This window comes from Oenanthe melanoleuca, chromosome 1 (genome assembly GCF_029582105.1).
Source record: "Oenanthe melanoleuca isolate GR-GAL-2019-014 chromosome 1, OMel1.0, whole genome shotgun sequence".
In the NCBI taxonomy this organism is placed as follows: Eukaryota; Metazoa; Chordata; class Aves; order Passeriformes; family Muscicapidae; genus Oenanthe; species Oenanthe melanoleuca.
The window spans coordinates 81,113,166-81,133,377 of record NC_079333.1 but is presented as its reverse complement, the minus strand read 5'-3'; the positions used below and the strand labels follow the sequence as shown (position 1 = coordinate 81,133,377).

General features: G+C 38.4%; 1 protein-coding gene across 1 annotated transcript in view; it reads right to left on the bottom strand.

Annotated features, from left to right (window-relative positions):
- The window catches only part of ATP10A (ATPase phospholipid transporting 10A (putative)), a 108,035-nt gene that overhangs the window by 14,924 nt on the left and 72,899 nt on the right, over positions 1-20,212 (bottom strand). The window contains exons 8-13 of the mRNA XM_056497369.1: positions 12,856-13,073; positions 11,196-11,390; positions 9,241-9,802; positions 3,907-4,010; positions 3,613-3,739; positions 1,238-1,422 (exon numbers count right to left, since the gene is read on the bottom strand). Of these exons, the coding sequence (XP_056353344.1) occupies positions 1,238-1,422; positions 3,613-3,739; positions 3,907-4,010; positions 9,241-9,802; positions 11,196-11,390; positions 12,856-13,073 (1,391 nt within the window). The remainder of the gene's footprint in view (positions 1-1,237; positions 1,423-3,612; positions 3,740-3,906; positions 4,011-9,240; positions 9,803-11,195; positions 11,391-12,855; positions 13,074-20,212) is intronic.

Sequence of the window (20,212 nt, the reverse complement as noted above, 5' to 3'; positions counted from 1 at the left end):
ACTGCTAAAGTTTTAATTTCTAATAATCTTCTACCTCTTTTGAACACAATTCTTGCAGAAGATATGACAACAGTAAAGAGTAGAAAGGCTTAAAATTGAATTCTTCTTTAACATGCACTTTTGTATGCTAAATTAATTTCTTTTAGCTCCTTCTCAGAATAACAGTACTGGGAAATGATATATAATTGGTACCAAGTTAAGTATGGTGATGAACACCATTATCATGATGAGCACCATGTATACGCCCACAATTCAGATCAAAGAGTTATACATTGTTAAAGGCCAATTAAAGGTTATTTAAACTGAAATCTCTCTCCTAGCCATACTCAACTAGTAGATGTTATTGAGAATATATGAACATTTAAAAGAAATGCTATTGGTCTTACAGCAAAATATAACTAAAAAGAAAAACCATGGAAAATTAATTTACCAGTTCAGTTGATACACCCAAGAATGGAAAATGCTGTTATCTTTTCTTCCTTTTTGAAAGAAATTGGAGCTGAATACTGATGGCCTACCTCTCCTCTGCTGATCTGAAGTCCAATTTTATCACCCCATAAAAGGACTACAGCACTATCAGTCTGGTTCCTTGTATGTTAGACCGTATCAGTAAACTCTTTGTGACTGCTTGCAACAAGTTGAGCACAGAAAGAACAGTAATTCAGAAGGATTAGAAAAGGTCTGTTAGGAAGCAAGGCATTACTGTATATGTGGTTTTCTGCCTCTCACTGTTAGCAACAAAATTTAAATATTGCTTCAATCTCGGAGAAAAAGCCACCTGAGAAAATACGAATGACTGAGTTATCTAAATACTACATTTCAGTGGCATAAAATAAAGCACAAATTCTCAAGAGGTTATCATTTGCTTTCTTTCTCAACATGTATTTAACAACAGGCTGCTTTTTAGATCCATTAGTGCCAATAAACAGAAATAGGAATGTTTTGAGAATGCATACTGAAGAAAGTGATTTATGCTGCTGTGCCTTATTTTCATTCACTACACACAGTTACATTTTTTCAGGAAGGTTATGATGCATGAGGCTATGGTTTAGAAGCACGATTCACTGAAAAGTATTCAAAGACATGTCCTACCTGAAAATTACAGATGAAGCAGGAAAAGAAGCAGAAAAAAAAAAAAAAAGAGGGAAACGAAAAAAGCCATCAAATTTTTAATTATACAAGTTGAAAATACAGCAAAACTAGTTCATTAGTCAACTTGTATACTGGATCTGCTTACTGGTGATTCAGCATTCAAAGTGATGATTTCTTCATCATGATCTAGTAGCTTGCAGGCATATGCAATATTAACAGCTGTTTCTTGCTTGTCTCCAGTAAGAACCCAAATCTGCAACCCAGCTTTGCGCAAACTTGCAATGGTTTCTGGAACACCATCCTGCAAACGGTCCTCTATGCCAGTGGCACCTAAGCACATAAAAAAAGAGCAAAATATCCCATATTAAATGAACACCCAGGGCTGCCCTTAAACTTTAAGCTTAGATTAACAAAACAAAACAAAACAAAACCCAAAACAACCAGCAACCACTTTTACTGGGAGACAGCTGAACTACCAATGGTTGAAAGATTTGGGCAGCATTTTGGGGGTACTGAGGAGGAAGAAAGGAAAGTAGCTGGGGTAAACAGTTGCAGCAACAAGAAACAACAAATCCAGAATTTGAAATGTCAAAAGCAACCAGATGCCAGTCCTAGTCCCAGAGGTTCACAATTGTCTCTATGCTCTATATCTAGATCATTTCTGCTGAATGTTTCTAGAGAAGCTCTTGGTTCTTGGAGATCATTTAAGTTTCTAAAGATCTTAACTGCCTTTTTTTCAGCAAGAAGAGAGTGGATCACTAGAAATTCCTCTTTTGAAGGGCAATAACAGCAGGAGTGCAGCTTGGCAACAACATATTAGACTGCAAGCATACAACTTTTTGTGCCTTGCTGCTGCTCTTTGCTCTTGCAGAAAGACACTGGTGACCAAATGAGATACAGCAGAGAATAAATCATAAATCTGTTGACTGTGATGTGAGAGTAAAATGTGTATTTTCATGCTTTCAATCATCTTTCTACCTGTTATAAGAGACTGGGAATGTTTTATGCTTACATAAATTAATTGACTGAGACAAGATTTTCATATATATGAAAAGTGGCAAAAAAGCCACTCAGGACCAAGCTCAGTGTCACCACTGGTACATCAGTGCTCCACTCAGTGTCAGAGAGATTTCAGTGTGAGGAAATGCAAGCCCTGGCACTAGCAAATGAGGAAGTGACAGACATTCAAGTTATCTGCAACAACAAGAAAAACAAAACAAATTTTTCTCAGCTATTTGTCTCTTCTATGGTTCTTCCTTGAAAAAAAAACCAATTACCAGTAGAAGTCCTCTTAAGTCTGAGCACCAGTCATTTACATGAAAACACATTCTTAGGGCAATCTTGGGAAAGTTATTGCTATCCAATTAAAGAAAAATATATTTCAGACTGAAATTTTATTCCCACAACCTAATGATGACTGATCACTGCAAGATGCAAACCACAGTATGAGATTCTTGGGAAATGACTAAACTGATAGCTTACTGCTGGCCAGAGCTCACTTATTTGTCTAGCAGCTCAATTTCTCTCTCTCTTTCTTTTTTTTTTTTTTTTTTTTTTTGCCTCAGACTGCACCCAGAGCCAACAGGTATTCCCATGGTGGGATCTTGATTACTCTGGTCTGCATTAGGCAACTCATGCCTCCCTTTAAGTCAGGGAAGAGAATTAGACACTTCAAGGACATGATTAATCTAATCATAAAGTAGATATCTAAGTAAGACCAAATGAAGGACACTTGTTTTGTCTCCCCACTGGTTATATGTTGAGCCTTAGAGACCTGTAGTAGATGCATTGAAAGTTGGGTGAGGTGGATCTGTCTCCCAGAGACAGGCATGCTGGCAAACAGTGAAGGTCTTTTTCTCCAACAGTGTTGTGTCTGTCCCAGTTTCTTTGCCAGAGACAGCAGTAGTGTGCATGGAGTACCAGTGTATACAAATACATTTTAGAATCTCAGTGCTTTCAACATCTCAGCTCAAAAGAGCATGACTTAGCTCTTGAAAGACTTTTTACATACACTGATTTTAACTGCACTCCCTTGCCACAGAACACACAGGCCCTGAGTGCATGTGCTGAACCTGATGTATATGAAAGCTGATGCCTCTCAGAGATGCAGTTTGTGAGCTTTGCTTTATGTGTGTTTCTGGTGCCCCTGGAGTCAGGGAAGTCTCTGACATGTTGAAGCAGCACTGAACTAATATAATTCTGTAGACAGCTTGTGCCAAGTCCTCCTCTTGTTTAGAGCAGCAGTTCCCATTTATGATATGGTGTCAAATTCATCCCTGGTATTACTCCACTTATTTCACTAGTGATAAAATGTTGGCAGGAGCAAGGAAAACAGGGTATATCTTTTATGTAATTATATCCTTTTCCTTTGTGGTGCTGCACATGACAGCCATGATAAAGTCCCACAGAAGCCAATTTCTATACTGTCAGAAACAATTTCAGGGAAAGAACGGATTTCATAGCCAAGCTTTCAGAATTTTTATCACATTTTAATTTCATGTCCGGCTCTCATTTCATTACCTAGCAGATGCAGATTCTTCTCTATCCGCAGTGCTGACTGAAACAGCAGTTCTTCACGATTTTCTATAGAGGATTCTGCTTCTAAATGAGTTTTTAACCAACAGCCATACTCTTCCTTGCTGAGAACCTATTACAAAGAGTATGTGAGGGCACAGTCAATGTGATGCAAAGGCATTCATACTTTATTGAATAAAATGAAAAAGAAGTTCTGAATCAAGAACAATAAATAAATACCTTCAGTAATCACTGCCAAGACTCTCCTTAAAAGCAAACTAAAAGCCTGCATTTACTCACTCTTTTTGCAATACAGAGGGTCCGCAGCCCATCTACAGCATAAAGATTAAGGTAATTCTGCGTTTTGCTTCGGATTTTTTTTTGATGTTTGCCCCGAGGATCATCTAGATAAGAATAAAACCATAAATTACTCGTGGAAAAATAGCAGCAGCTGAATTGCCTCAGAGAATACAAGCTTGTATACAGTACTCACTCTACCAGTAGTTTATAATTCATACTTTTAAAGAGGTGTTGACATTTCCTAGGAAATATTCTATTAAAAAAAAAAAAAAAAAAAGTCTTTGTTCTCTTTTCTGTCTTCCTTCTTCAAAAAAAGTCACTGTGAATCTAAGTGACAAAGACCTTTTTTTACTCCTTAAATATTTCTTTCACCTGCATATTTTAAGAAATCATGACAATCTTCACAGCAAACAATACTGTCAGAAATAGAAGTATGATTTCAAATACACTACTAGCAAATGTGTTTCCACTTCTCCACAGTTCATCATGTGCAGAAAAACGAAACTTAAAAATAGCACTCAGTTGTCCACCAAGGCTAATACCTTGAAAGAAGTGGAAATAGTGCTCTGTTTTGTATATCTAAGTGCATGAAGGTTCTTTTGTCTGTTAGTGCTGTACTGATACTTCCCATCAGCCAAACCAAGAAGTTCTGGGTATGGTGATTTCATTTAGAGGAGAATTTGTACTTGCAGACCTCACAGCTAGCTTCGACCTCAGATGCATCAGCAAAACTTCTACTTAGCTTTACCCTTCACTTAAAGCCATGTGTAACTACTCAAAATGAGGACTGAGCATCTGTTTCTTTTCTCTCTTTAGCTGGGACTGGTGCAGTATGCTCACTCTATGATCAACACAGAGTAATAAATATGATGGCAGCACATTTTGTTCCATCTTATTACATGAAATGATGTCTTCAAAAATTAAAAACAAGTGATAATGCGTCTTTTTTATCATCTAGGATCGAGACAAGTTCATGAAAAAGGTACTGCAGTAGAAATCTTTAATATTATGAATTTCAAGGTTAGTACTTAAGTAAATGTACAAGGCTAAAATTTTCAGATTGGAACCATTGAGTGAGAATGACTGGTACCTTATGGCAGGTTTTCCTACTCCCCAGTGTGATATACTTCTTTTTTACCAAAGCCTGAATATTTTCAGGGGATGTAGAATCATTTTGGGATATAATTCTGTACCTGGAGCTGTTCCTAAGTGCAATATTTGAATTACTGGTACCAGCAATTGCACAGTAATCAGTCACTGAGTCAGATGACCACTCCTCACCAGAAGTCTGGGCACCTCAAGAGACCTCCTATGCACTCAGTTGAGCAGAGTGTGCTTCACCTCTCATACTGAGAGCCTGTGGGCACTATGCCATTACATTAAGCACTTGATAAAGGTAAATAAATTAGATGGTATAAGTATCTTACTGTTTATACCTTTCAGTGCCCATTTACCCAATGTTTACTCTTACTGAAATTGATCTTGCTATATGTTGACTGCTTACATATATCTGCATGTCTATAAAGTTACATAGCATTCAGCACTTTCATATTTATACAGCAGCAGAGTGAGAAACTGGGCATTCAGATGCTCCAGCACAAACACACACATGTATTGATTTTGTAGAAATAAGGGAACTCTGAGTTCGGAATCCAAATATTCTGGTTTTTGTTCTGTTTATCTCAACCAGGTATCAGAACATTTTACTCATTGTACAGCTATTTTCTCACCTTTAAAGACTTTTCCACCCTCTCTAGGTCTGCAGAGCTGGGAGTATATGTACACAGTTGTCCCTAAGGGACTCTGTGAAGATTTCTGTGGTATTTCCTGCATATGTTCATTCCAGTTCCATCTGATTAAGGCCATGTAGTGAACACTGACTGGAAGGAATATTTTCATGGGCCTGTCCATCTACCTGTTATACTACCATATACCTGTTATGCTATCACCTGTGATTGCCTCAAAGGGACAGTACAGATATATTATTCCAGAAGGACATCCCAACATGTATTATTTCCAATTGGAAAGCCCTTTCTTATACTATATATGGAACAAGCAGCCTAACATGGTTTTATTTTGCTACCTTTCTATTAGTGCATTATAACCTTTTTGGTACATGTGACTTCTGGGAGAAGTACTGCAGCAAACCTTCTTTGAGGCTTCTTGTATTAGTGAGGTTTTTTTAACTTTAGAACAATAAAGCAGGAAAGAATTTTTCCTAATCTATTGTGATACGTTAACATTCTAGAGAAAAATGTCATATTTTTTGCATATCCCACATGAAATTATCTTATGGGAGTGGCTATTTCAGTGGCTCACTGACTTCAATGATGCAAACTTCAACAGGTGCTTAAACACATCAAAAGCTGTTTCCATTCCTTTAAGGTTAAGTGGTGTTAATCACTTCAGATCTGTCTGAATATACAAATGCTCATACCTCCTTCAGTGAAAAAAGACAGTACAAGTAGAGATGTGTATACTATTTTCTGTGCAAGTTCTCATTTCCCGAATACCAATGACAGCTAAAGCCCCATGTGTCTCATCAGTCCTACCCTGAGACTTATCTTGGCTCAGAAGTTAGAAGGAAGGAAGGAATCTTGTGCAGACAAAACCCAGTCGTGGGGACTTTTATAATTGGGATGCAGTGTCTGCTCTGAGCAGTGTGACCACATGTACCATGTCAGTGAAAAACAGCAAGGAAATCTCCTCCAGAAGAATGATAGAGAGCTAGTGGCCTTCTGCTTCTTCATTTCCTTCCATAATCTCGAGCTGCAGAAAGCCAGCAAAGTCATTGTTTTCTCAATGATTTATGTTCACAGTTCCTGTGTGAGCTGGGTATTGACTCAAACAGTAACTTTCTTATTTATGAACATGGTGACTGTTCAGATAAAGTAAAAACAATACACTCCTGAGAATCATTTCAAGGCTTTTGGAAATATCTGTTTGCTGTCAGAATACACTATATTCCACAGTCTTAACTAGATATACAGGCAGAGCAAATTGAGTCAATTCATAATATTTTTAAATTTTAAAGCTCATGACGATTTATACTTTTCTATAAGATGCAAGGAAGCTAAAACATAATGCCTCTGCTTCTGATTTCAGGCTGTTTCTCTTGACATACTCTAAAATACTCTTCCTCCCAAACAGGAATCTTTGTTTCATGGTGTTTGGGCTGGGAGATTACAGACATGGTGCTGCCTTGGTCATTCAGTCTAAGGGCACAAGTCTCAAGACACACACTTGACTAGTGTACAGTTCACATGTCCCTGAAGCAGTAAGAGAGCAAAGACCAAGCCTGGGATTAGTTGTGGGATTAGTTGTCATGTTCATTCAATTTTTAGTCATTTCCTTAAAATGATAAATGACAGAATTCTTGTAGCATTACAGCTCCTCTCACACACATATTCCACCATCACCAGTGAACTGGATAACACTAAGGAAAAATCCCACAATATAGATAATAGCCACAGCAGAAATCTTTTTAGGCTCCTTCTACATCTATTGACACTAGGATACTGCAGGCAGAGACAGCAAATTATGTTCCAGGAGTGAAAGATACTCAAGAGAAATGTCAAATGTTTTTCAGACAGATCTGCCGAAACATATGGAATTACTGCAGCCAGCAGGGGCTTAAGAGGACTGGAAAAAACAAGGGAACTGCTTATGGTGTTCTAGTGGATGCACTTTACATTGCTGCAAAAGCAAAGCACACCAGAACTCACAGTTCAATTTGGGCTAAAGAAACCTCAAACAAACAAAAAATCCAAACCAAAACAAAAAAACTTCCCGTACAATTTCAGAACCACTTTCAGTTTGCTTGCCTGTAATGATGGTGGAATCTGTATTTGCCCAGCTACAGACATTGCTCATTCCCACAGTGACCTTCAGGAACTCTGCTTCTTCCTCTTCTTCTCTGCCATATATCACTTTCGATAATGTTGCCATTTTCAAATTTTCTATCTGACTTTACTGTTTTTACCTAGGTGGCTCCTAGACCTGCTTGAAATTTCCTTGAAAATTCCTTGATCCATTGAGTCTACTGTGAATGGACATTGCAGCTTTGAACATAGTCAGTTATATGGCGGCAACAAATTTAAGACCTGGCATAAAATATTTTTTTTTCTTTTCTAAATGCTCAGTTCTCATTCTGAGAACACATTTCCAATCATTATTTTCTAGGTATTACAAATTTTCAGTGCTAAAAATTCTCTATTAGTAATTTGGAAGGAAAGAAGTTTCCATAAATGCTCTACTTGCCTTCTATGATATCAGATCTTTGCTAGAAAATTATTCATGAATACTTTGTTGTTAGTTAAGGACAAGTTGTTCTTAATTTTTTTGGCTCAGCTTTAATTTATATGGCTGAAACCAGAAAACTAATGCCAACATTTTTCTGTGTTTCGCTAAACTAAAATTACACAGTATAAGCCTTTCACAATTGTTTACTCCAGCTAATGTCAAAGTAACCACAAAGTCAATGCATTAGTGAAACATGGGAAGTAAATCTAGTACTTTGGGGCTCTGTCCATTCATATTGGGGCAATCTTTAAACATTAGATGAAATTCAGTGTTGAAAATACAGTAAATTAGATGCAACTGATTAATGCAAACTGAAACCCATGAGTCTCCTCTAACTTCTGAAAACTTACAGGATTCTCCTTGAAACCACCTTATTACAATTAGCTATTTAAAGTTGTCCCTTCTTCCTAGGAATCTGGGTGCTGGAGAATTTCCATGCTTTAGGGAAATCCCGCGTTCATTGCTACATGTCTATTCCTTGGTAGTCAACTATGTATTTGAAGCCAAGATTTCTTGTCTGAACAGCATCTCTCTATCTTTTGCCACAAACCTTTCTGTTTTGGTGGCTGATTGATTAACACTGCCCTTTAGCATCATAGTTAAACATGAAAAAATGTGCTGATTAATGCAACGTATTTCAGCAAAAGGATGTAAGGACTTAAAAACCAAGCAGAGAGAAGCAGCAATAAGAAGTTCTTCATTTTCATATAAAATACTCAATTGTCCAAGCACTGCCAGGCAGGTTTTTCTAAAGAAATATGAATTGTTTTGGCTGAGTTGCAAGAAATTCCTTTAAAACAAAGCTTGCTAGTAGGAGATCTACCAAAATTATCTTAACTCCTTCTCCTGAGGTAAAGAACCAGTAATTTGTTACAGAAAATTTGCAATAATTACAAGGTATTATAAAAGAAGGGTAATGGTTGTCATTCTACAAGACGAAAAGCAGGCAAATCTACTTGCTAGACAAGTAAGATACAATGAGATCTTCAGCAACTGCCTCCCAACCCCCCCAAAGGTAAGTAAGAGGTGTACCTGAAGAGCAGGGGAGAAGAAGATCCATAACAACTGAATCTGCTCCTTTAGTGTAAACATTTATTTCATCTGTGAGAGGATGCCTGACCACTACTGACATCCTCTTCCTGATGGAATCAAAGCCCAATGTGTGTAATACTTCAAAGCTTAAGGTTCCCAGGTGAGGTAGCTCCACTGATACCTGGTCAGACAGCCTTCCAACCAGAGAACAGTTATATGCCCTTGCTGCATAGACCAGAGCAGCTTCATCTGGACTCTCTGCTTCATAACGGAGTTCTCCTTCCTCAGGTGCACCCGCCCCAGCTGTCCTGCCCTGCTGGGAGCTGTAGCCATTGTTATTCATCTGTGCAGAGTATGCCAGCTTCTCTTCCAGTTTTAATAAAGTGCTGTCTGTAGATGTAGATGAAAGCATGCTTAAACCAAATCTGTGCATTGATTTGCTTGTAGCTAGACTAGAGGAACTGCTGCTGTTAGATCCAGAGGTCAAGCGACTTGGGGTGAATCTTCGGATGAAGTCTTCAATGGTTTTTACTGGAGATTTCAGTTCAAATCGGTCTCTAACCTTGAGAAGAACAAAACCCACCAATGAACAAAAGCTGTACAAGAATTCTGACACTGAAAGTCGGTTTAAGCATTTCCAACTAGAGTAAAATTTCTTTGAGGGCAAAAGGTAATGCTATTTGTATTTTTGAGAAAGGAAAGTAAATGGACAACACTGACTCAACAACAACAGAAAAACTCCCTAGAACTTCAGAATTATACCTGTATATGAAAGCACATATGTTTGTATTAAAACAGTTTTTTCTTCTTTCACCTCCTCAGATATGACTAATGGATAGTCTATCAATGTTGCACTGCCACCATCAGCAGTGCATACTAAAAGCTACCAGTAGTATGAAACCATGTCATCCTCTGTGCATACTCAGTGAAGGTAGTGAAAAAAAATTAGTGCAGAATTTTTCTTTTGAGAAGGGTGGCATCAGTAAAGTTTAATGAAAATATGCCAATTTTGAAAATACTCTCAAAAGATGCTGCAATAAGTAATTTCCCCCATCTCTTTCAGCATTGAAGCATTTTGCTTCAGACTTATTCTTCATCACAGTTCACACAAATCTGTTCTAAAGATACAGTAGCATTACTAGTAATAGTATATTCATAGTAATATATATTATATTGTTGTGTAACAGTGTAGCATTCCTGAAACAGCAGAACTGAGCATTCTCCAAATGCTTCCTTGGCACAAAACCACATCATTTTGCAGACTAGTTCACTTTTTATTCCAATCTGGAACAGAAGCAAAGTGCAGAATTTTCTCCAGAATGGAAACTGCAGCTGCTGGCGAGCTTTAATATTACATTCCATTATAGTTTTGTCTTACAGATCATCTTGGGATTGCGTTCTTGAAATTCTCATTCATCAGTGAAATGAGTTAAAGGCCAATTTAAGCACTAATGACCATTATTTCTCATAATGAGTCTAAGATGCATATTTTACATAATTTGAAAGTTTTAAGTGATGTTTTTCAAGTGTATTTCTCTTTTTAAACTTCTAAAAAATGTCTCAGCCTTTTCTTAATTTAATCCATACATATGAAGCATTTATTCACTGACAGCTTATATCCCTTTCTACTAAGTTTTGCAAGCTCACAAATTAGTTTCCACACATACTTACATATTTATGCTTATTAAATAAATGAGTTACATTACAAGAAATCAGGAGAGTTTCAGAAGTATCTTGAAATTGTTGATGAAAGACACGGAGGCAAGTGAAATAGCTGACATATTCCATTCAGCTACTGCATTATTAAACTCACAGTCACATGGTGGTTCTTCCAGTCATCTCACAACTCGCTCTAGTTGTTTCTCACTAGAACAGAAGGTTTTCATCTCCCTAGCTTATAAGGTAACTCAGTATCAAGGTGAAAGAAGCCTGAACTCTCCTCTTCTTTAACCTACCTTCTGTCGGGGCTGATTTGGTGCAGTAACCACAACTGTGTTACAAATAGTCAAAGCTATGAAGAAGTCGAAAACGTCACATAGTTCTGGACTCAGGTGGGATAAGGGCTGTTCGTGGCTCCTCATGACCTCCAGATGCTTTGCACATTCATTCACTTTTTCCAACAACCTTGGGTCAGGTGTGATGTCCTTCTCCTAGTAGCAAATACCAGTGATTAACACCTATGTTTCTACACATTTCCAAAGCAGCAACAAACAATTAAAGCATCCAAAGCAGTGTCAATATCTAGAGTTTTGTGGTGGCCTCACACCACAGAGTAGAGGTGGAGAGAACTCTAACACACCCTAACACATTTATTTTAGACAATAAACAGTTAACAATGAGCCTACTGGTAGAAATGATGTGACATATTTATAGCAGCAATATTTATCTGCTTTGGAGGTAGTGGAAAGGAGGAGAGTTACATACTAATTTTCCTCCCTCTTTCCTGTTTAATTCAAGACATTTATTATCTAATACTAAAGTATGGTATACTGCAGAGACTAGAGGTGTGGAAAAAATAGACAGCAATGACATTTAAAGTTTGGTGTTTTATCAGCACAAGGAAATGAAATAGTCTTCAACTGTTTCTTAGAGAATAACAATCATCCACACATTTGAAGTTAATTCATGAGGCTTTTTTCACATTGAAACACTGAGCCCTTTCAACTCTATTTCATTAGTACTTTCCACTTATTTAATATAATTCTTGTCAGAGCAAACTCCAGTATTTTGTAACACAGAGGGAGGCAAGGATACAAAAGATTAAAAGATAAACTGATCTAAGCCTCTTTTCTCAGTAGAATTTTATCTCTTGATGCTCAGCAGCTGATGAATATGGGAAACTACAGAACTCCACGTACAAAAACTGCAGCTTGGAATTTTATCAAAAGAGCTTACTCTCCTTGACTGAAATCAAGAAATTCCAACAGTGCAAACAGCATCTTTCTTTGTCTATATTTGCAATTTGCTCTAAGGGTGAATTTGTGTCAACAGTGCAATAATGCAAAATAGACACGACTTGGCTCCTCTCTCCTCTTATTACCATTTAGCTCATGTAAAACTTACACAGAGTTACTACAGTACAAAATAAACCAAGTGAAGATGTAACGACATAAAGTCACCACCATTTTGAAATGTAAAGATGTTTACTTTTTAAAATACAACACATGCAGTCAACTGATAACCACTGTAAACTATGCTATGGTGCATATCAACATTGTCTAAGAATTGGAATATGTGGTGTCCACCCCAGCACCTGACAGTTTTAAAATCCTCTGACAAAAGAGAAGAGGCATAAGCAGAACAATTCAAATCCTTGAGCTCAATGCTGTTCTCAGTTTCTGTAGATAAAAGGAAGACATACATTTCTTTCCAAAATCTAACTAAAACAAATGTTTCAGATTGTCTTCAGGTTATTCCCACAAAGGCATTTAGATAAGATCTCTGCTAACACTTCTTTGTTTTTGTACAAACAGCTATGACTACAGAAGTAAAAACACCAAGATGAAATCTATAAAGAGTCACACAATGTGCTACAGATTTCTACACCTTTTCCTTTCCAGGACATGGTTCTATTGCAAGATACAGGACACTGTGCATTTAGTTCTCATGACTTACCATTGGGCTACTGAATGCAGTGTGCTTTGAGAGTATGCTTGCTCTTTTTGCCTCAGCTCTGCTACCTGTGCGCCGGTGGGTTTTGGTGCTCTGGCTCCTGTGTATCACTTTGATGCTCTGATGGCTGCAAATGCTGTCACGCTGGGACACAGTTCCTCCTTTTGGGGCTGCCTCTTCTTCTTCAGAATCAGGCTCTTGGTACATTGCTAAGCGTTTGGCTATCAGTAAAAACAGAGGGACAAATGTGTATGTTAAAAGTGGCCTAGAAGAGAGAAAGGGACATGGTGACTTTTTTCAGGTGATCTGATTTTAATATTATTTTGTGCTTTCTCAGCAATAATGAATGATTCCATTACCAGGAGCTTTAGTGTAGTGTTAATTGAGTGGTAGTATCTAATGAAGGATGCAGATAACATAATTAGAAATGTATCACAACCCACTGCCTCCCTTACCATCACATTCTCTCTGAAAGGCAGTTAGACTCTGCAGAAATTCAATGCATCCCTGAAGACTATTCTCCAGCTCTGCTTTATGAAATCAACCAAATAATTTGATCTTCACTTGAAATCTGAGTAGGAAATAAACAATCCAGAAATTTTACTGTCATTTCCAACACAAATTTCAAGTAAACTGTTTTCCTGCAAAAATGTCACATCTACTGAGTACCAGTTACTGACACCTGAAATGTACCCAGAACAACACACCTACATAGCACTACTGCCTTTATTTTACACACAGAGATGAGGTACAGAGAGCATTAAAACCTTGCTTAATATCAAGGCCATTTGCTGCAGAGTGGAGATAGATTCTTGATTGCTAGTCTAGTGTTAAAATCACTGTGGAGCCAGTCCCTTCTTCTCTGGATGGTAGACTGGACAATGCAGCATGCAGTATGAAAAACAGGGCACCCTCACCTACTGCAACACTTGTTCCTATCACCATCTGCTGCAGTGACCAATTCCTGGTTTACACAGAAAGAAAGAGTTTACAAATGATATATTTTACATGAATGCTTCCTCAGTGAAGAATCCAACAAAGCCAATTAATGATAGATAACAAGCCTGGCAATTGTATATTCAGAAATCAAAAAGGAAACAGAAAACAGAGATGTGAAACAGCCGTGGAATCCTGTCCCTCTAATGACAGGCCGTTTAGCTCTAACTGATGTACAACACATGGGCATTTAGTAATCTGGGGATTCATTAGGCAGACAAATACCACTCTTTTATTCCTTCATTATGTATTAATTGAAAAGGTTTCCATTATGCTTTCAAAATAATCCACACTATACAGTGCAAGTTACATACCTGTGGCTCAGTTTGCTTCAGTTCTCCAGTGTAACAAATTAAATTTTCTTAATAGCAAATGATAAATCACTAGCATGTAAGTTAATTATTCAGGCCTTTAACAAACAAAGAAAAAAATATTTCAAAATACTTCCTGAGAAAAATCTTGCATGGTGAGTTTGGCACATGATCACTTTTAATGTAGCTAGTTTTACAAACAAAGAAAAACCCACTCTCACTATCCACTGCAATTTCCAAACATGTTTAAGCTGTCAGAAAGCAGCAGGAGGAGTTGAAACCAGACCACACACAGTACATGGTGATAGCTCTATCACTACAGTATCATGCATGAGAGGTTTTTTCAACTCCATTTGAAACAAATATAGGCTTTGTCTGAAAAGGGGAAAATGGGAGTTTCTCAGTCCTGGCTGTGACTGCACACCTGGTCACTCCTCTAACTCTGTGTCCAAGTATGCAAAGTCCTCCACTGCACTCTGGCTCCTCTTGGTATAAAATACAGACCATGGGTGTAGAAGGGACCACAGCACATGTGGAGACACAAAGACTGCAGGACACACTGCAGTTCAGTTCTGCCCCACAGCTTGAATAGAGCCCTGCAGCCCAGGTCCTGGGGCTGATGCAGACTAATGGTGAATGACTGGACAGTTTCCTTCATAGCATTATTTGGTGGGATACATTTCCTCTGTGTTATGTGGTGGGAAAGAGGTTGAGCAACAGCACAATCGCTGCTGTGTAGGCAGCTGCTCCTTGAGCCACACAGCTTCCAAGAGAACAGACAGCACTGTTACCTTATCCTTGCAGTACCTGCCTAGTTCTTTGATTACAGAACCTACAAGACAGCTCAAAGAATTAGGGAGGTCACTGGTTTCCTTGGTCCTTCTGTTGCATGGTAATGAGCTGCAAGTAAATGAAGTTTATTTCACATCCAAAGGTTGCCTTCTGCAATTTCATGCATTTGGGTCAGTGCAGTTCTCACCTCTCCCATCACTCTTGCCCACTAATTCTGACTTCTGCTCTATCAGCTTCATTGTATTTTCCCAGTGGAAATGCAGATCCCTGTAGTGTGAATTTAATTCAACTGATTATAGGTTTGTCTGTATTAGAAGCAGTCTACACTGAGGGACAAATTGAACTACAGCACCTACTAAGCAGAGATCTTGGATCAAGAGGAGAGCCAGACTGTGCCAGACTGCTCACTGCTCCCCCAGAAAAACAGGTTCTTTGGAAGGAAGGATTCCAGGAAGGAGGGGAAGGGGAAGGGGAAGGGGAAGGGGAAGGGGAAGGGGAAGGGGAAGGGGAAGGGGAAGGGGAAGGGGAAGGGGAAGGGGAAGGGGAAGGGGAAGGGGAAGGGGAAGGGGAAGGGGAAGGGGAAGGGGAAGGGGAAGGGGAAGGGGAAGGGGAAGGGGAAGGGGAAGGGGAAGGGGAAGGGGAAGGGGAAGGGAAGGGAAGGGAAGGGAAGGGAAGGGAAGGGAAGGGAAGGGAAGGGAAGGGAAGGGAAGGGAAGGGAAGGGAAGGGAAGGGAAGGGAAGGGAAGGGAAGGGAAGGAGCAGCACACACTGAAGAGGTTTTGTCCTTCTCTCCACTGGGGAGGCAGAATGGAGTGCCCATCTGGGGAGGTGTGATGGAGTGCACACCCTGGGATGAGGCCTGTGTGAGGGCAGTGCCCAGACAGACCGTGCAGCCTCTGCCCTTCGTTATATTCTGCAGGTCCTTGTTACGTGCTGCTGACCCCAGGCTGAAAGAACATTGCTCAAGATGACACAGCAGTAGGGTTTCTGCACCTTACCAACATTTAAGATTTAAATCAATCATAAGAAAAATATTTTTTTCCTCATTTTCACTAGAGCCCTCAGCAGCAAAACCAGTCTCAAGTAGAGCTGGTGCAGCATGTGGACACAGGCACTCTCAGGAACAGTATAAGAAAAGTCTGGATTTGCTGTAGGGATAATATTTTCACCATAGATGCTGGACATTTGAATGGCAGGCTGACAGAAATCTGTGCTGCTTCTTCTCTTAACAGGTAACATCCCTTGACAGGGAAAGGACTGGCTACAATCACTTCAGTTTTGCAAAACGTGCTTCTCAGTTGGTCCAACTCCCTTCCAAGCAGAGTTTTTTTTTTTTAAAGGATACATTTTCTTTAATAATCATACCTACTTCAGGTTTCTGCTCTGAATATACCTCTTGAGATATAACACCTCAAAGATGCTCAACTGAATATAATTTTATTCCCTGTATAAAAACTCTGTGGTTAAGCAGAGAATGCATTTCATGTACAATACACAGCTATGCCTGTATACCATATCTCTGGATTCCTCACTGCTCTTCTTTCTTGCATTACATCTAAACATATCTTTTTAATTCAACATAGCAAAAGCTGTTTTCTAATGCAGCACTCATTTTGTTTATTAGCTTTACACTGATAGCATGGTTCTTTTTAGTCTATTTAATAATAGCTCTCTCTTGCTCCCCATACAGGTTTTATTGTAGCACATCCATTTAATTGTCCTTGCCACTGAGAAAAAGGAAAGTAGGAACAAGACCAGAATCTCATTTAACCAAATCAAATGCAATTCCTTTGAAACAAATTTCAGTTTATAGCAAGGGAAACTTAACAACAAAAAACAAGCCTGAGCACCTTTCAACGTTTTCTCAAGTGCAGTCTTACACATTATACAGCAAGAATGAAGGACTTCAAAGAAATAATGAAACCCAGTTCAATAGTTATGCTATGGCTAAGGTTCACATTGCTTCAGCTGTGCAGTGCGTGCTTCTCTGGGAACACGCTGTTCTCTCCACCCACTCAGCTCCCTCCAATTGAGAACCTTTTCCTGTGAACATTATAACCTGAAAGACATTGTTGTGGGATACTTTTCAGTTTCAGCACTGAAAATTGATGGCCTTGATCTTTTTTTCAATCCAGTTTCTTATTAAGGGCAAAGACACAAACAACTTTGGTAACACAGCAATGCAATTTATGAAAGTCAGATTTCACTGTGCTGTACTTCACTTTATATTTATGGCACAAAGAAGAAACAAAGTTTAATACTTATTCCATTAACCCTCTTTTATCTTTCAGAAGACAGCAGGAAGCTATAAATAAAACTCCTGTAGTAGCTGACAAGTACTGACAAGATAAATTCTTTATCTTCTTTAAGATAAATTATTTTATTTTAAAAATCCTTTTCTTTAATTTCATTTTGATTCTGGTTTTTTTTTTCTGTTTTACCTTCCATGCTATGACAAGGAGTCCATTTTGCAGGCTGACAGAGACACTGCTGCCACAGAGCCAGATGTTCCACTGACTTGAAAAGTGGGATTAGGAACCTGTAAAGAATTTCCCTTCAAGCAGTATAAAACTGCAGACCCCCTTAATACTTAAGCTGTCAGTGTGAGGGCACTATTTAACCGTGGAAAAAATCCATTTTGCCTCAAACCATTCAGTAAGGCTGCTCCTGAACTGTCACAAAGTAAATCTAGATGTGCAGCACTTACACCATCACACCACCTTATTTTCTTATAATTTTATAAGTGCAAGTTTATTTCACTTTGAAGTGCACTCTAGTGTCTACATAAAGATTCAGTCAAGCAGCTAGAATGCTATAAATTTGTACAAGTGTGTTAGCATAATCTTAATTTACTTTGCAAGAATTTGCCCATAAGAGAAAGTCTTGAGATAAGAAAACACCAAGATTTATTTCCCTTCCTCTATCCTCTTGGCATCCCCAGAGGCTTAATAACCTGAAGTCCTGTATTAAGAACTCTTTACCTAGAAACAGAGGGAATTCCATTTTTCTTGAGATTTTTCAGAGAAATTATCAGTGTAGGTATGTGCTTAGAGGAAAGTAGTGCTTGTCTCTAGGTATGAGTTATTCTGTCTTTTACAGGACCTAAAATGGGGCACTCCCCATGTACTGAGTTGTACACCCACTCATACCGGTTCTCTCCTCAATTACCAATTTAAAATTTTCAAAAGCAGTAGGGAAGGCAAAGAGAAACTACAATAAAAGCTACACAGAATGCCTGAAGCACCGAGTTCTGCTAAAGGTTTTCAGCTTTCCAGGAAAGGCTAGACGGACTATCCTGATTTCTGAAGCTTGTCAGAGTTTAAAGATGGCAGATAAAAAATCCCTTTGGAAGCAACCACTGCATTTACGGAAAAGGTTTTTCAATTTCTTTGACTTAAAAAGAATAAATCTCTAATATGACTGGACTATGCAGGCTATGTTCTCATGACTACACACAGAAAGAGCAAGAAAATTCCACAGCCCCCTAAACTAGGAAAGTTTTTTTTTTTTTAACATAATGTATTTTCCTGTGAAAATTAGTTGCTAGTCGACCTTCATCAAGAAAAACTGGATAGCAGAAAGTCATTCTGTCTCAGATTTAGTGATTAAGAAACTTTGTTAAACAAGAGAAAAATCATTGAGGATTTTACCATCTACCTTCACTTCCATCAACTTCTCTTATTCTTATGTTGTCTATAGTTTTTTTCAGTCATTGGAGAGAAGAGGGAAGAATTCAAAGAATGAAAAATTCAGATTTTTCAGATTTGTGTGGTTGTATTCATGGAGATTTGTGTTTTGTCAACAGCTTCATACAATGGGCAGCTAAAACTAGAAAAACAGAGATCATATCCCATAGGCAAGTGGGTGATTAATGCAGCATTTGGAAAATAAGTATGAAAAATGTCAGGCCAAGACCATCTGGCTGTAGCTAAATCCTGTAAGGACTTTCAGAAGCACAGTCAGCTTTGGGCACCTACTGTCTCTGGATTAGCAGGCAGACTTGGGACATGGCCAGTTCTAAGAACTGTTAGAAGCTGTTTCCTAGCCTGAATGAAGAGCACTGCTAGGGCCATGTGATTTGACATATAGAGAAACAACTTTTTTTTTTTTTTTTTTTTTTTTTTTTTTTTGTTTTGTTTTGTTTTGTTTTGTTTTGTTTTGCTAACACTCCTTTGAGCTAGAAGGTAGTACTGATTGGAAGAATAATTCTGGGATTTAACCAGAGTTTAGTTCCAATAGGTATTCTGTAAATAACCAGGACTTTTATGAATGGGAAAAGCATTTTTCCACATGGAGTGGCCCATGACATACCCTGCTCCTGAATTAACACTCTGCCAGTCAAGAAGAACCTTTGGAAAAGGTAAGTCATACAGACGTGAGGTGGGAATTCTCTTTGTCTATACAGAGAATTCTACACCACAGAGTAACAGGCACATATTAGAGAACCATCATAGATGTCTAAAAAAAACCTGATAAACTGCATCCCACAAATGTTCACTTTTCTCCAGTAACTGTAAACTTACCAGATTACTATCCTCCATGCAAATATCAGCAATTAGGTAACTAGTACCTCATCCTTGTCAGTATAGTCTGCACAGCACCCAAATGTGCAATGCAAATTCCCGTAGTTTGATGCAAATCAGTGCATAATCCACAATCAAAATACTGTAAGTGACCTCAACAGTGATGAGCATTTCATTGTGCTTCCATCATGGAACTATTATTAAGTATGCTCACAATTTTCCCTACATTCCTGGATTCTTCTTTAGTGCTAAGCTTTTGCATAGAAGTACCCATGAGTAATACTTTGTACTAACTCCAGCTGATTCTGTCCCACACAAGTGCAATTTATTGCCTTCTGTTATTCATGTTTTTTTCACTTCTTGTCTAGACTAAAACAATGCAATACTTCTGGGCAAAGAACCATCCCCATCACAAGAAACTTGGAGCTTATAGAGAATTCTGGAGGAAAATGTTTTCTCCAGAGCATTCATGAAAACTTGTTTCCTGTACCTAAAAATGTATTGAGTCTCACTCAGGTTTTCAGTTTTTATATAGAATGTTAATTTAAATGTAATAATTGCTTCAACCCTGCAAGGTCTGCATAAACCTCTGTGATGAAAATCATAATTAACACGTCCATGTCTGATGCAAAACAGAACTCTCCCTCATAATCATAAAGCTCACCTTTCACATGGGAAATTATACAGCTTTGTGTTAGGAATTCCCAAGGGAAAAAAGGATACTACCACCACTGAAGAA